At 56.7% G+C, this 17852-nt stretch overlaps 1 protein-coding gene across 1 annotated transcript; it reads right to left on the bottom strand.

Annotated features, from left to right (window-relative positions):
* Positions 1 to 4043: 4043 nt before the first annotated feature.
* Positions 4044 to 7265, bottom strand: CALY (calcyon neuron specific vesicular protein). The gene is made up of 4 exons (XM_060091539.1): positions 7143 to 7265; positions 6128 to 6244; positions 5375 to 5488; positions 4044 to 4376 (listed from the first exon to the last, which is right to left on the bottom strand). Exons 1-4 carry the CDS (start codon positions 7263 to 7265, stop codon positions 4044 to 4046), a joined length of 687 nt encoding a protein of 228 aa, XP_059947522.1.
* Positions 7266 to 17852: the final 10587 nt, after the last annotated feature.

The following is a 17852-nucleotide window of genomic DNA, read 5'->3' as shown; positions in this document are numbered from 1 at the left end:
CATAACACGAGTGTCTTGCTGGAGGCTGGCACAGAGGCTGTACTGGTCACCTCCACCCTGGGGCCAGGATCGCACAGAGAGGCTCCCCCTCCAGAGGAGACTGACCAGCAGAGTGAGAGACAGAGAAAAGGAGGCTCTGGGTAAGGGGGCAGCGTGAGCAAAGGCACCAGGCAGGAACTGGACCTCGGGGGCCTCAGAGATGGGCCCTGACACAGCCTCTCCGTGGCCCGTGGGGCCTGGCCCCCCTGCAAATTTAAGGGTTGGGGGCTGATGGGGAAGCAGCATGGCCAGGACGTGGTGACGGGCACAGCCAAAGCGGGGAGTGTCCTGTGAGCCCCAGAGCCTGCTGGGTGGCTTGGGTGCCGGAACGTTCTAGGTGACAGTGCTTAGCAGCAAGACCCACCCCGAGGGTCCCAGCACCTGGCATCTGAGATGCCCAAGGAAGGGCACCATTTGGGCCTCACATGGAGAAGGAGCCCCGGAACGGTGAGGGCTCCCGCTGCCTTCCAGCAACCCCCCTCCCAGACCCCACTGGGTCCTCCATCCCCAGCAGAGTCTCAGCATGGGTCCATCCACCGCTGCTCCAGGCCAAAACTGCCTCTCGGACCACACAGGTGGCACCCACAGTTACAGAGAGGCTGGCCATGCCTGTTCAGGTCGAGGGTCCACTCAGTGCCCAGAATGCATCTGTGCCAGAGAGTACAGGAGCCCTGGGCACAGAGCTGGGCAGCTGGTCAGCCTTTAGGGATCAGACTCCTGGGGGCAGCACAGGGAGCCCTGGGAGGCAGTGCCTGGGTCCGGGGGTGGAGGCCTACCTCTGCGCACGCACCCACATGTATCCGCACACGCCCACATGTATACCCACACACCCACAGGTATGCCCACACACCCACACGTATGCACACACCCACATGTATCCACAGGCGCCCACATGTATACCCACACACCCACATGTATACCCACACACCCACAGGTATGCCCACACACCCACATGTATGCACACACACCCACATGTATCCGAACACACCCACATGTATACCCACACACCCACAGGTATGCCCACACACCCACATGTATCCGAACACGCCCACATGTATGCACACACACCCACATGTATCCGAACACGCCCACATGTATGCACACACACCCACATGTATGCACACGCGCCCACACATACGCACACGCACGGCTCCTTGGCTCCTCGGGCACACCGCTGACAACACTGGCATTCCTGCCCAGCAGCACTGAGCTGTGCAGCCGAGACATGGGGAGACGGACAAAAAGAAGGGCAGTCTGTCACTTCAAAAGGCCGGACTTTTTTCATGAAATAGCACATTTGTGCAGCAAGAAAGAGGAAACGTTTGAACGAGCCTTTCTATGGGCCCGTTATCTGTGACGCAGGCTGTGGGACATCCAAGGCTCTTTTGGATTGTGCCCGCGGCAGGCAGGCCCTGCCTCAGCCAGCCCTGCTCCAGTTCTCGGGGCCTGGCCACCCCGCAGTACGGCAGATACCCCCACTGGGGCCGGGTGGCTCCAGGCAGTGGCGGTGCTAGACCTGGAGAAGTGGTCCCCCCAGAGTGCCCACCGGGGACCAGGGTCTGGGGGGCCCCAGGCTGGCCAGCCCCCAGCACCCACTCCAGGGCCGTGGGACCCAGGCCTGCCACTCCAGAATGCCAGGACGCCTGCCCACCTCCCCGCAGCCTGGACTCAGGGCTGCCCAGGGTCATACTGCTTGCTCTGACCCCTCGGCCTTGCCACCTGCTCCAGTGGTCGGTGGTTGGGGGACACCCAGGAGCAGGGTTTTCACGGTGGAGGAAGAAGGAGAGGGCCCTGAGTGCCCAACCTCCGCTGTCTGCCCCAGGACAGAACCCCCAACTCACCACCCTGGGCAGGTGAGGATGCAGGTGCAGGCTCCGTGGACCTGGGAGCTCCACGCCCTGCAGACGCCCCAGGAAGCTCCTCTGCTGGGTCCTGGACTGGTTCTCAGTGGGGTGACCTCAAGCGGGCTGGGGCCTGTGAACCCCAGGGAGGGGCTGAGGCTCTAACCAGTGCTGGGAGCCCCCTCACGAGGCTGCTGGTCACCAGGTGCTCCGGCAGCTGTCCGAGGCCGGCCCTGTGTCCTGGCACGCCACCCGCTGGTAGCCACCCCACGGGGCCTCTGCAGCAGCCTCCACTTCAGCCCCGCAGTTTCCCATGAGACAGGAGAGGAAGGCCTCCAGGATGAGGCTGTCACACCCTGGTGACCTCCGTCCCAGCTCAGGCCTGGATTCAGCAGGGGTGACCTGAAGCTCTGAATGGACTGTCCCCAGGGCCCCATACGATCCTCCAGGGCCTTTTAGGACCCCCTGACATCCCCAAGACTTCCTAGGTCCCTCCACTGACCCTCCACCTGGCTGGGCTCTGCCCTGTGGGTCAGGTGAGCCTTACCATGGACGGTGGGGGTGGGCCATAGCTGCCCTCGCCAGGACCTCCCCCAAGGGGACAGGGTGGGGGTGCAGGGCCCAGGTCAGCAGAGGGCTGTCCTGTACCTGCGCTGGGCGTCCTGAGCCCTGGGTCGAGGCCATGAGCCAGGCGCTCTCCCCAGAGGTCCTCCCTAGAGGGGAGACCTGGGCGGGGCCGGGGGGCACCAGGCCCAGCTGGGATGGAGTGTGAGGGCAGGTCCCAACCGCCTTGCTGAGAAGCGTCTCCAGAGGTCTTGGGGTCCAGGGTAGTTGAGAGGCTCTTTGGCCAAGGAGACGGCGGAGCTGCGTGTTGCTGCAAGGGGTCCACGCAGGTGACAGGGTTGGCCATGAGGGTGGCAGCAGTGGGGGGAGGGGTCCCTCAGCAGGATGCCCTTGGTGGGGCGGTTGCAGAAGATACCCTGGTTGCGGGTTGATGTGCGGCGAGGTGGGCCGCGGGGCCCCGCAGACGGCGCGGGGAGGGTGGAGCCCTGTTCTTGGCTTAGGTTCGCCCAGAAGTTGTGCGAGCAGCATCAGTTCCTGCTGTTCGCTACTGAAAACCCGGGAAAGTCTTAAGAGGATGTAGCACAGGCAACTCATTTTAATTTGAAATGGCTTAAATTTCATCTCAGCAATCCTGGGTTTTAGTTCCAGGAGGTGAGAAAACTTCAGTTTAAGATCCGACTCCGGCCTCGCGGTGTCAAGCGGGTGGGGTCCGCGCTGTTAGATGCTCAGAGGGCTCCCGGGGTGTGAGAGCCATAGGGAATCTAATTAATGAAGTTTGTCACTTCTGGGAAATGTCTTTAAAAGTTTAAAGAGATTAAATGTATTAAATGTATAAATTAATGGCGTATTAATGAAAGAATAAGTGAAGACATATACAAAGGTTACTAGGTTAATAAATGCTTTTAAATTGAGCTTTAAAGCTTGAGAAAAGCTGGGCAACGGGGGACAGAATTCGGGCCCTCGCCCGAATGGGGTTGGGGGGTCAGGAAAAAGGCCAGAGAACCGAGGATGCTCAGGAGAAGCGCGAGATCCAGGTGGAGGTGAATCTTTACTCAGAGAAAAGCGACAGAGCTAGAGGCTCACGGGGCGGGGGGCGTCAGCGAGGGGGCCTGGGAACAGAGGCACGACCACGGCGACAACAGCGACCACAGAGCGGGGAGCGTCGGGCGAGTTCGGTCACAGGTGCCGGCGTGGGACGCTGCGAAGACAGAGGGGAGGACAGGTGAGGCCGGGCAAGTTGGGGCGGGCGCACGACCACACCGCCCACCTGCGTGAGAAGAACGGAGGCTGAACTCCGCCCTCCCGCCTCCAGTTCACCTGACCCCGCCCCCCACTGACCCCGCCGCGCCCACACTCCGGTCCCCGACCCCCGCGCCTTGCCCACGCCCCCCATCCCCCATCCTGCCCTGCCCACGCCCTCGTGCCTGCTCCCTGCCCGAGACCCTCACGCGGTCACAGGGGTCGCCAGGGCGGACAGCACCCCTGAGTAAGCTTCCGGCAGACCGGGCCGCCGCCCCGCCCCTCCCCGGGGTGGTGGGGCGGATAGGGAGGAGAGTCCCACCTACCCGGACGGGCTGCGACCCCGGAGGCCAGAGGCCATCACTGGGGGGCTGGGGGTGGCGCGCTCCCCTCCACCTTCTGCGCTGCCTCCTTCTCTCCCGGCGCCGAGGCCTCCCCGGAGGGCTTCCCCGAGGGCTTCCCCAAGGGCTTCCTCGAGGGCTCGGTGACCGCCGCCATGGCCGCGCGGGCAGGCGCCTTGTGCGCCTTGGGCGCCTCCTTGAAGGCGTGGTAGCTCGCGGACAACCACGGGGTCTCCGTGCCATGCTTGCGGCCCACTGGGTAGGCCCCGATGGCCGCCAGGAGGCTGCGGTGGTGCTCGGGGTCCAGCTCGGTGTAGTACATCTCCAGGGTCAGCGGGGTGCAGATCTTGTGCTGTGGAAGGGGGCCGGTCAGGGGCGTGGGGGGGGGTGTGGCGGCCGCGCCCCTGGGCTCGGGTGTGCAAAGCGGGGTGCGTTTTTTCTCAGTGGCATCAGCCGCGATGCGGGAGCCGCATCCGTGGGCCACCCGCGGGTGGGCGGTCACCTCTGGGCCTTTCCGTCCCTTCTGCTTTTGAGCAGTTCGGTCATACTGTAGACAGTGCCCCTAAATACACTGATTTCTACCGTAATTTCAAGCCATCAGGGGTCGGCCTCTAATTCAGAACTGGAGGCTCCCCAGAGAGCCAGCCCTTCTCGGAACGCACCGGTGGCCAGTGGCCGTGGCCTCCTCCTGAGTGAAGGGGAGGGGGCTCGGCGATTGCCCCGCGGCCCACCCCCACCCCGCGGGCCCCCGAGGGAATCCCAGTGAGTGAGGGGCGTTAGCAGCCCGGTGCACCCCTGGAAGTACAGTGAGGGCTTGTGGCCTCTGTGGGGGGAGCGCTTCCCTCTGGGAAGTAACGGGGAAGGGGGAGGACTTATCTACTGAAAACTTAGAGTCTTGAAAAAATACACTGAAAATGGTAAAAGTCACCATAAGCAAAGCTGAGAGAAAAGAAACAAGGATGGGGAAACCCTTTCCAAGCATACAGAAAACGTCAACATCCTGTGACATAGAAACACGCCACATGCAAGTGAGGGAGGCTTCCCTCCACCTGGACCTCCTTCCTTACACTTTACTTTTTAAATTACAGGAAGAGAAAACCTCTCGCTAAAACACATTTTCTTTTAATTTTTCTAAAGATAGGACTTGAATATACCTGGGAGGTGACGGGGCTTGAGGGCCTTTGCAGGTCACGTTCCCATAGAGCTGGGAACACGCCAGACCAACCCTCCTGGGGGTAGCTTGGGGGAGAGGAGGGGAGGCATAGGACACCCCCCTGGGACCCTCCCTGGACTCTGCCTGCAGGGCGCGACAGCCCTTCCCAGCCCCGGTGCCCAGTCCACCGGCCTTACCCGAAGCAGGAAGCCGTCGGGGCAGCTGAATTGGTCGTACCAGATGGCCTTGTACATGATCAGGAGGCAGCCCATGAGCGCCATGGTGAAGGCGATCATCCGCCCTGTGGGCATCTGGGGGGTGGGCAAGTTTGGAGAGGAGAGGTGGGGTGGTGAGGCTGCGCAGGGCCCGGGCCGCGAACCTCAGCGCCGGCTCCCGTCGCACACACAGCCCAGGGCTCACCGGCCTCTCAGAAAGGATGGGGAAAGGGGGAAGGAGCAGAGTTACTACTGAGAACTGAAAGGCTTTAGAGATGGTACACTAAGAGTTAAAAAAAAAAAGCCACCATCAGTAAGCTGAAGAGCTAGAGAAGGAAGGGAAAACACATTTGCCAGAGACACAGCAGGAAACGTGAGTCTCCACCGTATAGGGGGAACCCGCGAGTCACCGAGGAAGAGACAAACGACCCACTTGGGAAAGGGGGCAGGGCACGAGCAGGCACTGCGTCTCCTGCCAGGAGCTCCTCTGAGGGCGGCGGCTGCTCTCACCCCATGTTACAGCAGCGGCGGGGAGGCTGGCAGGAGCCTGGTGCTGCCCAGGCCCGACCCCTACCTCTGATGGGGTGATTCCCTGTCCAGCTCTACTGAGAGCAGGACCCTGACCAAGGGCCCCCAGCCCACCCAGCCCAGAGCCTGGCTTCCCATAGCTTGCAGCTGCCTCTCCACCTCCCCTGCCCTGACTCCCCATGGAATAGGCGGGGAGGGTTGGGTTACCCTGCTACGTGCATCCTCCGGGTGGCCGCCGCCCAGCTTCTGGGCCTCCAGGTCGGAGAACTTTGTCAGCTGGTCCCCGGAGGACAGCTGGTATTCCGTCTGTGTCTTAATGACAACCTGTGGGAAGAAATGATGCAGGAGGACCCTGAACTAGGAGGGCTGGAGGGAAAGGGGGCAGGGGTCAGCTGCCCGCAGTGGTGTGGGTGCTAGGGGCAGGGCTCTAATGACTACAAGCTGACACCAAGGGAAGGGGACACTGGAAGTCGGCCAGGGCCGTGGCAGCCCAGGGCCGTCTGCTGGCCGCCTGTGGCTCTCAGGACGCTAGCTGTCCCTGCCAGAAGCTTCCTCTTCGATGGCACCACAGCTTGGCCCCCTCCTCCAGGAAGCCCACCACTGAGCCTTCCCTTTGGGAACCAGGTCCAGAATGGTAGCAGGCATGGTCGAAGCCCCCACAGATCACTGGAGAACTGCCCTTGACTCATGGGAGCAATGCTGGGAAGTGTCCCCTGCCCTCGTCAATGGCTGACTGACAGGGGCCTCAGGCTGGGACAACTCTGTGTGCCATTCACTCTCCAGAGCTCCGGTGGGGTCAGGCAGGGCTGTGCCTGAGCTGAGCTCTGCTTCTTACAGGTTTCTTCTGAGAGCTCCCCCTCCACCCACCCCTTGCCCAAGGACCTCATCTCAGGCCGCAATCCAAGAAAGAGCACGCCCAGCAGAGGAAGGGGGGTAGTTTTTGCTGCTGAGCCCCTGCTGGACAGCAGGCAAGCTGGGCACTGTGAGAGCATATGAATCCTCACCACCACCCGTGGCCAGTTTACCCTGGTTTTCGGATGAGGAAAGGGCAGTTCTGGGTGGCGGGGGGAGCCAACCGGGGCACACAGCAGGCTCAGCCTGACCCTTCCTCCGCTTGCTCAGCTGCCCCTTAGAGGAGGCCACACCTAAAGCCGCCTTGCTAATGCCCATGTGTTTCCAGGGCAGGATGAGACAGGCCTCCACGCTGGCCCAGGCCCCTCACCTGGTCGGAGAACGCAGGCTGTAGCTGGCTGACATCCAGGGGGCTGATCAGAGGGACGCTGTCCATGGTAGCCCCGTCCCCGGAGCCTGTCTTCCCCGAGAAGCTGCAGTTCAGCTTCACCATGGTGGATGGCAGTCCTTGTCCTGTCCAGAGGCAGACACAGGGTCACTGGCCACCTAACAGATGTCCATACCAGCTGGCCCTGGAGTGAGAGGGCCCCAGGCAGACCCTGATGTTCCTCACGCCAGAGGTGGGTCGGGCCGTTGGCGGCCAGGCCAACCTCCCCAGGACAAATCGGGTGAGTCCAGCCACAGGATTCTAGTCCCTTCCTGCCCACCTGACTCCCTTTGGCCCCCACAGCCGTGCAGGTGATAGTGCCTCTGACTGGTGACTGCCTGGCAGAGTCTTCCACTGGCCCACCTGCTCCAGGAGATATTCTGAGGGCAGCAGCCAACAGAAAACAATCCCAGATAGAAGCCTGGAGAGTAGGGTGGCTAGACTTAGCAAATAAAAGTACAGTACGCCAGGTTAAATCTGAATTTCAGATAAGCAATGGATGCTTTTGCTTTTTATGATATATCCATGTAATATGCAGTACAGGGACATACTTATACTAAAAAGTATTGTCTATCTGAAATTCAAATTTAACTGGGTGTCCTGTGTCTTATCTGGCAACCCTACTGGAGATGCAGGAAGTAACAGAGCTACAGAAAGGATGCTGGTGAATGAATCCAAGAGCTAACTGCACAGAGCATGGCAGTAATGGTGTACCTGGACTGGACCATCTGGGGAGCTGGAACGCCCTGACAAGAACAGGAGTGGGGGGCAGGGAGGAAGGGGAAGGGACCTGCATGGCTTGGAGGAACACAAAGTTTCCTGGGGGAGGTCAAGATGGTTTCACTTCTACGCTGACCGATAAGAGAAAAGGAACACAGCAAATGACTTGAAACTGAAAAAACAGAAACACAAAATATACTCAGTCGATCAAAAGGAGAAAGAAATGGTTCCATGTCCACTAAGAAATTAAATCTGTTGTTAAAATCTTCCAACAAAGAACTCCAGGCCTAGGCAGCATCACCCCTAGATTCTACCAATCACTTAAGGATGAAATAATGCAAATTTCATACAAAACTCATCCAGAGGAAAGAACAAGGGAGAACAGCCCAGCTTGTGAAGCCAGCACGACCTCCATCTCAGAACTCGGCAAGGACAACGAGACAGAAGACCTCGCAGGCCATGCTACCCACCAGCACCAGTGCCAAGGTCCCAGATAAAATGCAAGCATGTGGAATCCAGCAAGATATTAAAAGGCTGGGTGTATTCTGGAAATTTCACATCTGAAAAGCAATCATTATTTTCACCATATGAACAGAATAAAGAAGAAAAATGATCTGATCAATTTTAATAGTAGCTGAAAAAGTATCTGGTAAGATTCAACATTTGTTTACTATTTTAAAAAATCTATTGGAATTCCCTGGTGGTCCAGTGGTTAGGACTTCACGCTTTCACTGTCGAGGGCCCAGTTCAATCCCTGGTCTGGGAACTAAGATCCCACAAGCTGCGCGGCGCAGCAAAAAAAAAAAAAAAAAAAAAAAAAATTTGAGAGGGAGATAAAAGGCCCTTTATTATCAGTTCTATAAATGATGGTGATTTATAGAGGTCCTAGCCAAGCCATATGGCAGGAAAAAGAAATAAGAGGTACAAAGCCTGGATGAGATTAGATAAGACTCTCATTATTCACAGAGAAAGCATCTTTTGTGTGTAGAAAATCTAAAAGAATCTGCATATAAACTATATGGATTGGAAAGTGAGTTCAGCAGAGTTGATGGGTTTAAGGTATTCAGAAATCAATTCTGTTTCTATGTATCAGTGACAAAAGATTAAAACATAATTTGTTGAAAGATTCCACTTAAACAGTATCAGAAATATCGAATGCTCAGGAGCAGGTCTTAACAAGAGATTAGAAGGACCTCCCTGTGGAAAAACAGAAGAAACCTCTGTCAAGACATTATTGACTAGGACTTCCCTGGTGGTCCCGTGGATAAGACTTCACGCTCCCAATGCAGGGGGCCCAGTTTCGATCCCTGGTTAGGGAACTAGATCCTGCATGCCTGCCACAACAAAGAAGCCTGCATGCCACAACTAAGATCCTGTGCAGCCTAAATAAATAAATATTTTGTTAAAAAAGACATTATTGACTGAGACCAAATAACTCCTAAATTCCTTAAATAAATGGGGAAAGATATGGTCATGGATTTTGTAAGTTTCCATGTTTAAAAACGTCATTTCCCCTCAAAGTGTAGCTATAGAATCAATAAATCCCAATCAAAATTCCAAGGTGAATTTTTTGTGTGAATTTAAAAAAAATGTATCAATAGTTATGTATTTTTAAAATAAATATATTTATTTTATTTTATTTATTTTTGGCTGCGTTGGGTCTTTGTTGCTGCACGCAGGCTTTCTCTAGTTGCGGCGAGTGGGGGCTACTCTCATTGCAGTGCATGGGCTTCCCGTTGCGGTGGCTCCTCTTGTTGTGGAATACAGGCTCTAGGCACGTGGGCTCCAGTAGTTGTGGCACATGGGCTCAGTAGTTGCGGCACATGGGCTTAGTTGCTCCACGGCATGTGCGATCTTCCCGGACCAGGGCTCGAACCCATGTCCCCTGAATTGGCAGGCGGATTCCCAACCACTGCGCCACCAGGGAAGTCCCTTTTGTGTGAATTTGACAAGCTTTGTAATTTTATACGGAAGGCAGAGGGACAAGGACACTCATAACATCTTGGAAGAGACCGAGGGGGGGACTTGTCTGCCAGGCGTCTAGCTTGTCACATAGCCGTGTGGTATCACTGCATGGTGTACAAAGACCCATGTGACACACCCTACACACACGGACCATGGAGATGTCACTGCAAAGCCTGGGCGTGGCCACCCAATGTCCACGTGGCAAACAGTGGACCCAATCCCCACCTCACACCCCACACAAAAATCTACTCCAGGTGGATAAGCCAAGATGGAAAAGCGTCGTAGAGATAATACAGGAGAGTATTTTCCTGGTCTCAGGGAGGGAAAGAGTTTTTCAGTATCACAAATAAGCGCTAACCACAAAAGAAAATATTGATAAAAGAACTACATTAAAATTAACAGCTTCTTATAACAAACGTATGGTTACCAAAGGGGATAGCAGGGGTAGGGGGAGATAATTAGGAGTTTGGGATTAACATATACACACTACTATATATAAAATAGGTAAACAACAAGAACCTACTGTGTACCACAGGGAACTATAATCAATATCTTGTAATAACCTATAATGGAAAAGAATCCAAAAAAGAATAGCTATATATGTATAACTGAATCACTTTGCTGTACACCTGAAACTAACACAACACTGTAAATTAACTACAGTTCAATTTAAAAAATTAAGAGCTTCTGCCCATCAAAACATAGCCTCCAAAGAATGGAAACAAAAACCAAGACTGGGAGAAAATATTTGCAGCCTGCAAATGAGAAAGGACTTGCTGTGGGTTCAACAACAAGAAGAGCCCAAGCCCTAACCCGGGCACCTGTGAACGTGATCTTATGTGGAAATAGGGTCTCTTCAGATCTAATCAAGTTAAGATGAGCTCATATGGATTAGGGTGGACCCTGATCCAATGACTGGTGTCCTTATAAGAAGGGAGAAATTTGGACACAGACACACACAGGAAGGAAGCCATGTTGAAGATGGAGGTGGATACTAGAGGGAGGTGGCCACAAGCCAAGGGACTCCTGGGGCCACTGAAGCTGGAAGAGGCAGGAAGGAGCCTCCCCTGGGGCCTCAGAAGGAGCTCGGCCCTTGCAGCACCTTGATGCCCCACTTCTTGCCTCCAGAGCTGTGAAAGAATCAACGTCTGTTGTTTGGAGCCACCCAGTATGGTGGAAGCCAATATGGGTCAGGCATCTACCATATAAACAAGTTGGTCAAGAAAGACAGACAGATAACCAAAGAGAAAAATGGACAGAAGAGGATTTCAAATGGCCATGAATACTGAAGTGGTGCTCACTCCATTATCCTTGAAGACACAAATTGAGGGGGCGGGGGGGGGGAGCGGGGCGGGGGGGGAACCTGCCACCAGAACCCAGGAGAGCAGGAACAGACGCCGCCACAGGGTGGGGTGGAGCCGCTTTATCTAGGGTGTTGAACCTGTGACGGGCCTCACTCACTCCTGGGCAGACACCCCGCAGGAAGGCGGGTGTGCACCCACGTGCACAGCAGCACTGCCCACAGACGGGCGCACCACGGGGCATCTCCACAGTGGAACAAGCACATGAATAGAGGCGTTTCTGAGAGTTCGTCAGAGCAGGGAAGGGAAGGGACCACGCTACCTGCAAGAACAGCCCTGAATCACAAAACCAGCGTTGGCCAAAAGAAGCCAGGCACAGATGAAGGTTCGAGAATAAAGAAACACAACAGCCTTGTTTAGGTACCCATCCCGCGCTCAGGAGCTCGGAGGTGCGGCCAATGCTCCTGCGTCGGCAGGGTCCCGGGTGGTGCCCTTGGGGGAGGGGAGCGGCTTCGGGGCGGGGCGGGCGTTTCCGGTCTTCACTTGGATGCTGGAAGCCTGGGGTTCACTTATGACGAATCATTAGGCTGCACGTTTGCTTCGTGTCCTCTTCTGAGTTCGTTATATTTCACAACAAAAAAGGTTAAAAACAAACAAAACCGAACGACAGCGGGCAGGTAGCAGAGGCACAGCCAGGCCACGCCCTCTCCCAGGACTGAGCAGCCTTTTGACAACTGTGCCCTGGCTGTCCCCTTCCTCACGAGGACCTCGGGCTGAGCTTCCGCCCTGGCCTCCGAATGTGGCCCCTCCCTCGCCACTGCCTGCACCCACCCTGCAACCCCCAAACTTCTGTCCTGAGCGACACTTCTGGGCATCAGCTCCACCACCGCCGGTGCCTGCCAGGCCCTCACTCAAACCCCGGCAGCCAGGCCCTGCTGTGGGTGCCGGTGCGGGCAGGCCAGGTGGGAACGCAGAGGGGGAGCCCCTGCCAGCGGCAGAGTCAGACAGACCTGCAGGACGTGTGGGAGGCGCTGGGCAGGGAGGCTCGGGGCGGCCACTGTGGGGAGGGCAGGAAGCCCCCGGCCCAGGCTGGGAGAGGGGCCGCCCCATCGTGGACTCGCTCCCCAGGCGCCCGCGGAGGAGGGTTCTCTTAGCATCTTGAGCCGGCCCCCTTCCCTGGTTGTGCGCGCCATGCCCGGCCGTACAGACCGGCAAAGCGTCCCCACTCCCCACACACCCCAGGCTGGGGCGGTGTGCTCTTCCTGAGGTGGGTCGAGGCCTGGCCGGGGCTCGGGCCTGTGGATGACGTCCGGGCACCTGGGCACCTGCCCCAGGAGGGCGGGACATCTGTCATTCTTCGCTCGTACAGCGCTTATATGACGTCCACGCTCCACGAGGCAGAGATGGACAAGGAGCCATCAACATATAAATAAAAAAAGGTCGGGCGATCCAGTGCGAAGAAGAAAATAGAGATGAAAACCGCCGAAAGGGGGCCGCGGAAGGGGACGGGGGGGAACGACCGGGGACTGCATGGGAGGGCTGTGCGAGGTGGCGACAGCAAGCGCCCCGGCCTTGAGGGGAGCTTGGCGAGGGGCTGGGGGCCTTCACGCAGCAGACGCCCCGCGAGTCTCAAACCCAACCTGCGGTTTACAGACAGAAGCCGGGAGGGGCAGAGGGGGCGCAGCCCCCACCCCCGCAAACCTGTCAATCTCAGCTTGGTGGCCACGCCCCCTGCAAGGCGGAAGGCCGAGGTCTCCCCCTCCTCTCCCGCAGGAGGCGCCTACCCATACGAGCTCCGCCTCTGGGTTCCCTTTAAGCCAAACGTAAGCTCCAACTCCTCTGCCTCTGCATGACGTCCACGTTACATCATCTTGGGTTTCCATGGCAACAGAGACAGGCAGGCAATGACACGTCTTCTTGAAGAAAAGAAGACTTGGGGGCCCGACGGACCCTCTGCGTCTGGCTCCAGGCGCCTTGTTCCAGGCAGAATGCTGGGGTAGGGGCTGGGCTGCATCTGGGAAGCCCCCCGCGCAAAATTCCTTTCTCTGCCTGAGTCAAGCAGACCCTCTCGGCAGGCTGGCTGGGCTCATTCACACGACAGACACATAGCTCCGTGGAATGGGAGGGGTCTTCCCTACTCCGCCCACCGGCCCCCTCCCTCCACCCTGCGCTGTAATTGTGCCTTCGACAGCGGATCAGCTGCTCCCCGCTCGCCGTAGGCTGCTGGGCTGGGATGTGGGGCGGTGTACGTCTCCTCTACGAGGCTTGGGGAGGGGGCACAGGTTGAGCAGTGAGGCTGTGCTGAGGCTGCGATGGGTGGCTGGACGGGAGGGCATGGACCCTCAGCTGAAAGCCCTCAGGAAGCTCGGCTGCAGGTCACGTCAGACTCGCTTTCACACATACGCCACCCTGTGATGCTGCGTCACTCGGAGGTATGCACCGGCGCCTGCATGTGCGGGCGGGCACGAGCATCCTGTGCGCATTGGGCGTGCGTGTGACAACGGAGCGCTGGGGGCCTGCGCGCTTTGCCTAAACCGGCAAGGCCCCCGACCCCGCGCCGCCCCTTCCAGGCCCAGCCGCAACGCCCACCCAGGTGCGCTCCCACACGTTGCCCTGCAGGCCGATGGTGGGTTTGACTGCCGGTTCAAGGGCAGGTGGACTGCAGGCGCCAGCCCAGCCCTGAGAGGCCCAGGCGAGCGGGGCAGGTGGGGGGAGGTGCAGGTCTGCCCCCGGCTTCAGCGTCTCAAGTACCAGCCACCTGTGGCTCCGCACCGAGAGCCCGCGGCAGGCGGTTCTGGACAAATGCCCTCTCTCCGCTTCTTGGCCACGTCCCGTCTGCCACGCAGCCTCCCTCACCTCCGCCACCACCGTGCCGTTGCCGGCAGCGCTTCGTGATCTGGTCCGTCGGAAGCCCCTTCTGCCTCCCCCACCCCCTCAGGTAGAGCTGAACTAGTCCTGGACCTGGCACCCCTTCCCCACCTCGGGACGCCCATCTCCCACTGGCTCTCTCAGACCTGCAGAGGTGGAGCTGGCTCGCGGGGAGGGGGCTGCAGTCACCACGGGACGGGGGAGCTGATGTCCAGCAGTCCTACCCCCACCCGAGCTGCCCCGCTCTACCGCGGACGGGAATCCGGGCGGCACGTCGGGTCTGCACAAGGCTGGACACCCACGGCCCTTCTGGAACATCCAGGCAGGGACTCGTCCCGCGGAGGCCCCGGATCCTCGGGGGGGGGGGGGCCTGAGGACAACCTCCTGCGCTCGGGTCAGCAAAGACCCCAGGGGAGGACCCCTGCCCGGCCGGCTGCCAATGGGTCAGCTGCAGTTCCCCACCACCGCCACTCTCCCAGCCCTGCACACGCCCCTCGCAATCCGTGCACACACACCAGTATACCTGCGACCCCTGCACACCCACCATGCACACCCGCTCAACGCACACTCACACTCCTGCGGACACTCGGCCCCCCACCCACCCCCCAGCTCCGCTCCACAAGGACAAATGTGCAAATGGCTCACAGGCGTCTCCAACGGGCAGCTGCAGCAGGATGCGGTCGCAGGACAAGGATGCGGAGGAAGGATGCGGTTCCAGACGCTTCTCAGCTGGGGCGCGGCGGGGGAGGGGCCGAGCCCCAGACCGAGGCTGCCCTTGTTGCCAGGGAGATGCAGGCTGGGGGAGGGGAGCACTGCGTCTGCCGCTGCTGCCCCCCTCCCACGCATGCCCGTAGGAGCTGCGCTGCCCCCCCAACCTGTCACTGGCTTAGACACGCACACCACATCCAACCACGGCACAGGTCTCACACACACACACACACACCATTCACACGCTGCACACACATATACAAACACCTCACACACTCACACCACCGCACTGCAGGCGGGGCGGGGGGGTGGGAGGGAAGCAGGGAGGGGACAGACACCCTGGCCAGCATCCTCCCCTGGGGATGTCCAGGCTCACAGGCACCACCTTGTCGGGCGCGCAGACTTGCCCTCTTGCCCCCTCTGGGCCGCTTGGTTCAGGCACAGCTGGGTTGGGCCCCCACCCGCCCAGAGGGCCTCCTCCTCACGTCTCGGCGTCCAAAGCCCCGACTGTCGGCTTTTGGAGGGCAAACCTGTGGCTCCTGGTAGCCGCTGTGGCCCAGAGCCTGCACAGCGCCGGGCATAGAGCAGCCGCCGCGCAGTCGCGTTGTCCGAGTAAGCAGGTGAGCGGGGTCCGTGGTCTCAGGACCCTGGGGCTCAGCCCAGCAGGGTCGGGGCTCCACACCTGGGCTCACAGCTGGCCGAGGAGCGATGGCGCGGCTGTCACACCTTTTTGCTGTTGACTAGTGCCCCGGAGTGTGGATGTGTCCCGTTTTATCTATCCAGTCGCCAGGCTCTGGACTGTTTGTCCCACGTGTGTCTGCTGTTGACAGCGTTGCTGCCAGCGTTCTTGGACTAGTGTTTGTGGGGACACAGGGCTTTCATTTCTCTTGGACAGGTATCTAGGAGTGGAATTGCTGGGTCGTATGGTAGTTTACATGTAGTTTTTAAAGAAAATGTTTTAACTTTTTTCCAAAGTGGCTGCAGCATTTCATATTCCCATCAGCGGTGCAGAGAGGCTTGGCTTCACCCCCGCCCCGGACGCGTGTTATTATCTCTCCTTTTTGCTGCAGCCGTCTGTATTCGCTCGCAAGGGCTGCCATAACTAAGTACCACAGATCGGGTGGCTTAAACAACAGGAATTATTTCCTTATGATTCTGGAGATTGGAAGTCAGACATCAAGGTGTTGGCAGGGTTGGTTTCCTCTGGGCCTCTCTCCTTGCCTTATAGAGGCCGGCTTCTCCCTGTGTCTTCAGATGGCCTTTCCTCTGTGTGTATCTGTGTCCTACTCTCCTTTTCCTTTTTTTTTAAGCCTTTAAAAATTAATTAATTAATTAATTATTGGTGCATTGGGTCTTTGTTCCTGCGCACCGGCTTTCTCTAGTTGCAGCGAGCGGGGGCTACTCTTCGCTGCGGAGCACGGGCTCTAGGCACGTGGGCTTCAGTAGTTGTGGCTCGCGGGCTCTAGAGCACAGGCTCAGTAGTTGTGGAGCACAGGGTTAGCTGCTCTGCAGCATGTGAGATCTTCCCGGACCAGGGCTCGAACCCGGGTCCCCTGCATTGGCAGGCGGATTCTTAACCACTGCTCCACCAGGGAAGTCCCTAAACCTCCTTTTCTTATAAGGACACTAGTCAGAATGGATTAAGGCCACCCATATGACTTCATTTTAACTTAATTATCTCTTTAAAGACCATATTTCCACATACTGTCACATGCTGAGGTCCTGAGGGTTAGGGCTTCTATGTATGAATTTTGGGAGGAAACAATTCTGCTCATGACGCTGACCTCATACCCACTAGTAGGATGAGTGATATCTCACTGTGGTTTGCATCTGCATCCCTAATAACTTATGATGCTAATGTCAACAAAAATTAATCAGTAGCCCATCTAAAGAAGAAATAGAGAATTTTATTCAAGGCAACCTGAGAATTATAACTCAGAAAACTGAGGACTGTTCAGCTTGCTAGAAGTTGAAGGCACAGCTCTATACATTTTCAAGACAAAGGATTGTTCATCAAAATGACCCTGACATTTTATGTAAAGTTCACCAAAAATACACACTCCAGCTCTACACGTATGAATCGAGTGCAGGTTACCACGACCCTAACAGAACTAGGAAAAGAAGGAAGGAGGAAAAAAAAAAAGATCTTTTTGGTGAGGCAGACATTCTTGCTCTTGAGGAGGGCCCAGGGCAGGGAGTAGGTCTGCTTAAATTTTCTCGTCTTGTCTTAAAAACATACAGTTTATTCCATCATTAACTATACATCTCTTCGTGGGTTTCTTAGCTACCTGTATATCTTTGGTGAAATGTTTGTTTAAACGTTCTGAACATTTTTCAATTGGGTTGTTTGTCTTGTTGTTACTGAGTTGTTAAAACTCTTCATATATTCTGGATACAAGTCCTTCAGCAGGTAGAAGATTTGCAGTCTCCCCCAGTCTGTGACTTGTCTTTTTTTTTTTTTTTTTTTTTGCGGTACGCGGGCCTCTCACTGTTGTGGCCTCTCCCATTGCGGAGCACAGGCTCCAGACGTGCAGGCTCAGTGGCCATGGCTCATGGGCCCAGCCGCTCCGCGGCATGTGGGATCTTCCTGGACCAGGGCACGAACCCATGTCCCCTGCATCGGCAGGCGGACTCTCAACCACTGTGCCACCAGGGAAGCCCCTGATAGTCTGTTTTGGAGTGCAAAAGTTTGTAGTTTTGATAAAGTCCAAGGAATCAATTTTCTCTTTTATGTGTCGTGATTTTGGTGTCGTGTTAAGAACTGACCCAAGGCCTTGAATATTTTCTCATTTTTTCTTCCAGTGGTTTTATAATTTTAACTTTTACATTTAAGCCTATGATGCGTTTTGAGGTAGCTTGTGTGTATGATGTAAGTTATAGGTCTAAGTTATTATTAGTTTTTGCATATGGATATCAAGTTGTCTCAGCACCTTTTGTTAAAATCACTAATCTTTTCATGTTAAGTTGTCTTGACATCTTTGTCAAAAATCAGTTGTCCATACCTATGTGGGTTTATTTCTGGACACTTAATTCTGTTTCACTGATGTGTGTCTCAATCCTTATGCCTACAGTATGTCTTTTGCCACTGGGG

The sequence above is a fragment of the Mesoplodon densirostris genome, chromosome 1 (genome assembly GCF_025265405.1).
Source record: "Mesoplodon densirostris isolate mMesDen1 chromosome 1, mMesDen1 primary haplotype, whole genome shotgun sequence".
In the NCBI taxonomy this organism is placed as follows: Eukaryota; Metazoa; Chordata; class Mammalia; order Artiodactyla; family Ziphiidae; genus Mesoplodon; species Mesoplodon densirostris.
This window is presented reverse-complemented; position numbering and strand designations above follow the sequence as displayed.